General features: G+C 57.6%; 1 protein-coding gene across 1 annotated transcript in view; it reads right to left on the bottom strand.

Moving 5' to 3' along the window:
- LOC108802106 (patched domain-containing protein 4-like) overlaps positions 1 to 501 on the bottom strand; it is a 7,254-nt gene extending 6,753 nt beyond the window's left edge. Inside the window, exon 1 of the mRNA XM_018573993.1 lies at positions 5 to 501. Coding sequence (XP_018429495.1) covers positions 5 to 421 — 417 coding nt within the window. The 5' untranslated portion in view covers positions 422 to 501. The remainder of the gene's footprint in view (positions 1 to 4) is intronic.
- Positions 502 to 824: the final 323 nt, after the last annotated feature.

Genomic DNA, 824 nt, shown 5'->3' with positions numbered 1-824 from the left:
CCGCCCGGTGCACTCGCAGGATGCGCTCCGCCTGAGCCAGCACGTTGCCCCCGGGCTTGTTGAGGACGATGAGCCGGCCGTACCTGCCGGGGGTGTGCAGGTCGGAGTAGAGTCGCTCCCTGGACTGGTCCAGTGGGAAGAGGCTGCTGGCCAGGCTGCGCTCGATCTTGGCCAGGCTGTGGCTGGGGGCCACCAGGGCTTCCAGGTCAGAGTCGGGCTTGTAGCGGCTGAAGAAGAGGAAGCCGAAGATGATGGTGAGGAGGGGGGGGAGGGTGAGGAAGAACACCGGGTGCCTGCTGACGAACAAGCCCAGCCTGTAGAAGAATGACTTGAGCCCAGTGTGGATGGCTTGGCGCAGCATCCTCCACAAGATCGGTGCTGATGCTGCTGATGAGGCTCCAGGTCGCCGTAACCAGCACATGTGACATTTGTGGCTCTCCCGGTCACTTCCTATGCACGGTGCTGCTGATGCTGATGATGCTTCTTCTTTCTTTTCTTTTTTTTCTCTCTTCTTCTTCTTCCACTCAGACTGCAGCAAGTTGCAGCAAGGCTGCCAAATATCGATCTTGGGGGGGCTCCCAGCACTGCCCCCCTCTCCTTCTCCCTCTCTATCCCTCTCTGTGTGTTGTGATCAGTGCATGTACTGGGGATTACTGGCTGGTGCAGGAACAAAGCTGCCCTGTTTGATGTGGTCTGCTGGGGGGATAGCCTAGCTCATGTGCTGCAATGTCCTGGAGGAAGAGGGGAGCAAATGGCTGATGAATGCTTTGTATTATCTTACAAGGCACAGGTGTACAAGGAGGAGAGGCATGGTTATGACACAC

This window comes from Nanorana parkeri, unplaced genomic scaffold (assembly GCF_000935625.1).
Source record: "Nanorana parkeri isolate BGI_ZX_2015 unplaced genomic scaffold, ASM93562v1 scaffold2663, whole genome shotgun sequence".
Taxonomy (NCBI): Eukaryota; Metazoa; Chordata; class Amphibia; order Anura; family Dicroglossidae; genus Nanorana; species Nanorana parkeri.
The sequence above is the reverse complement of the archived record's forward strand: the minus strand, read 5'-3'. Positions and strand labels throughout refer to the sequence as shown.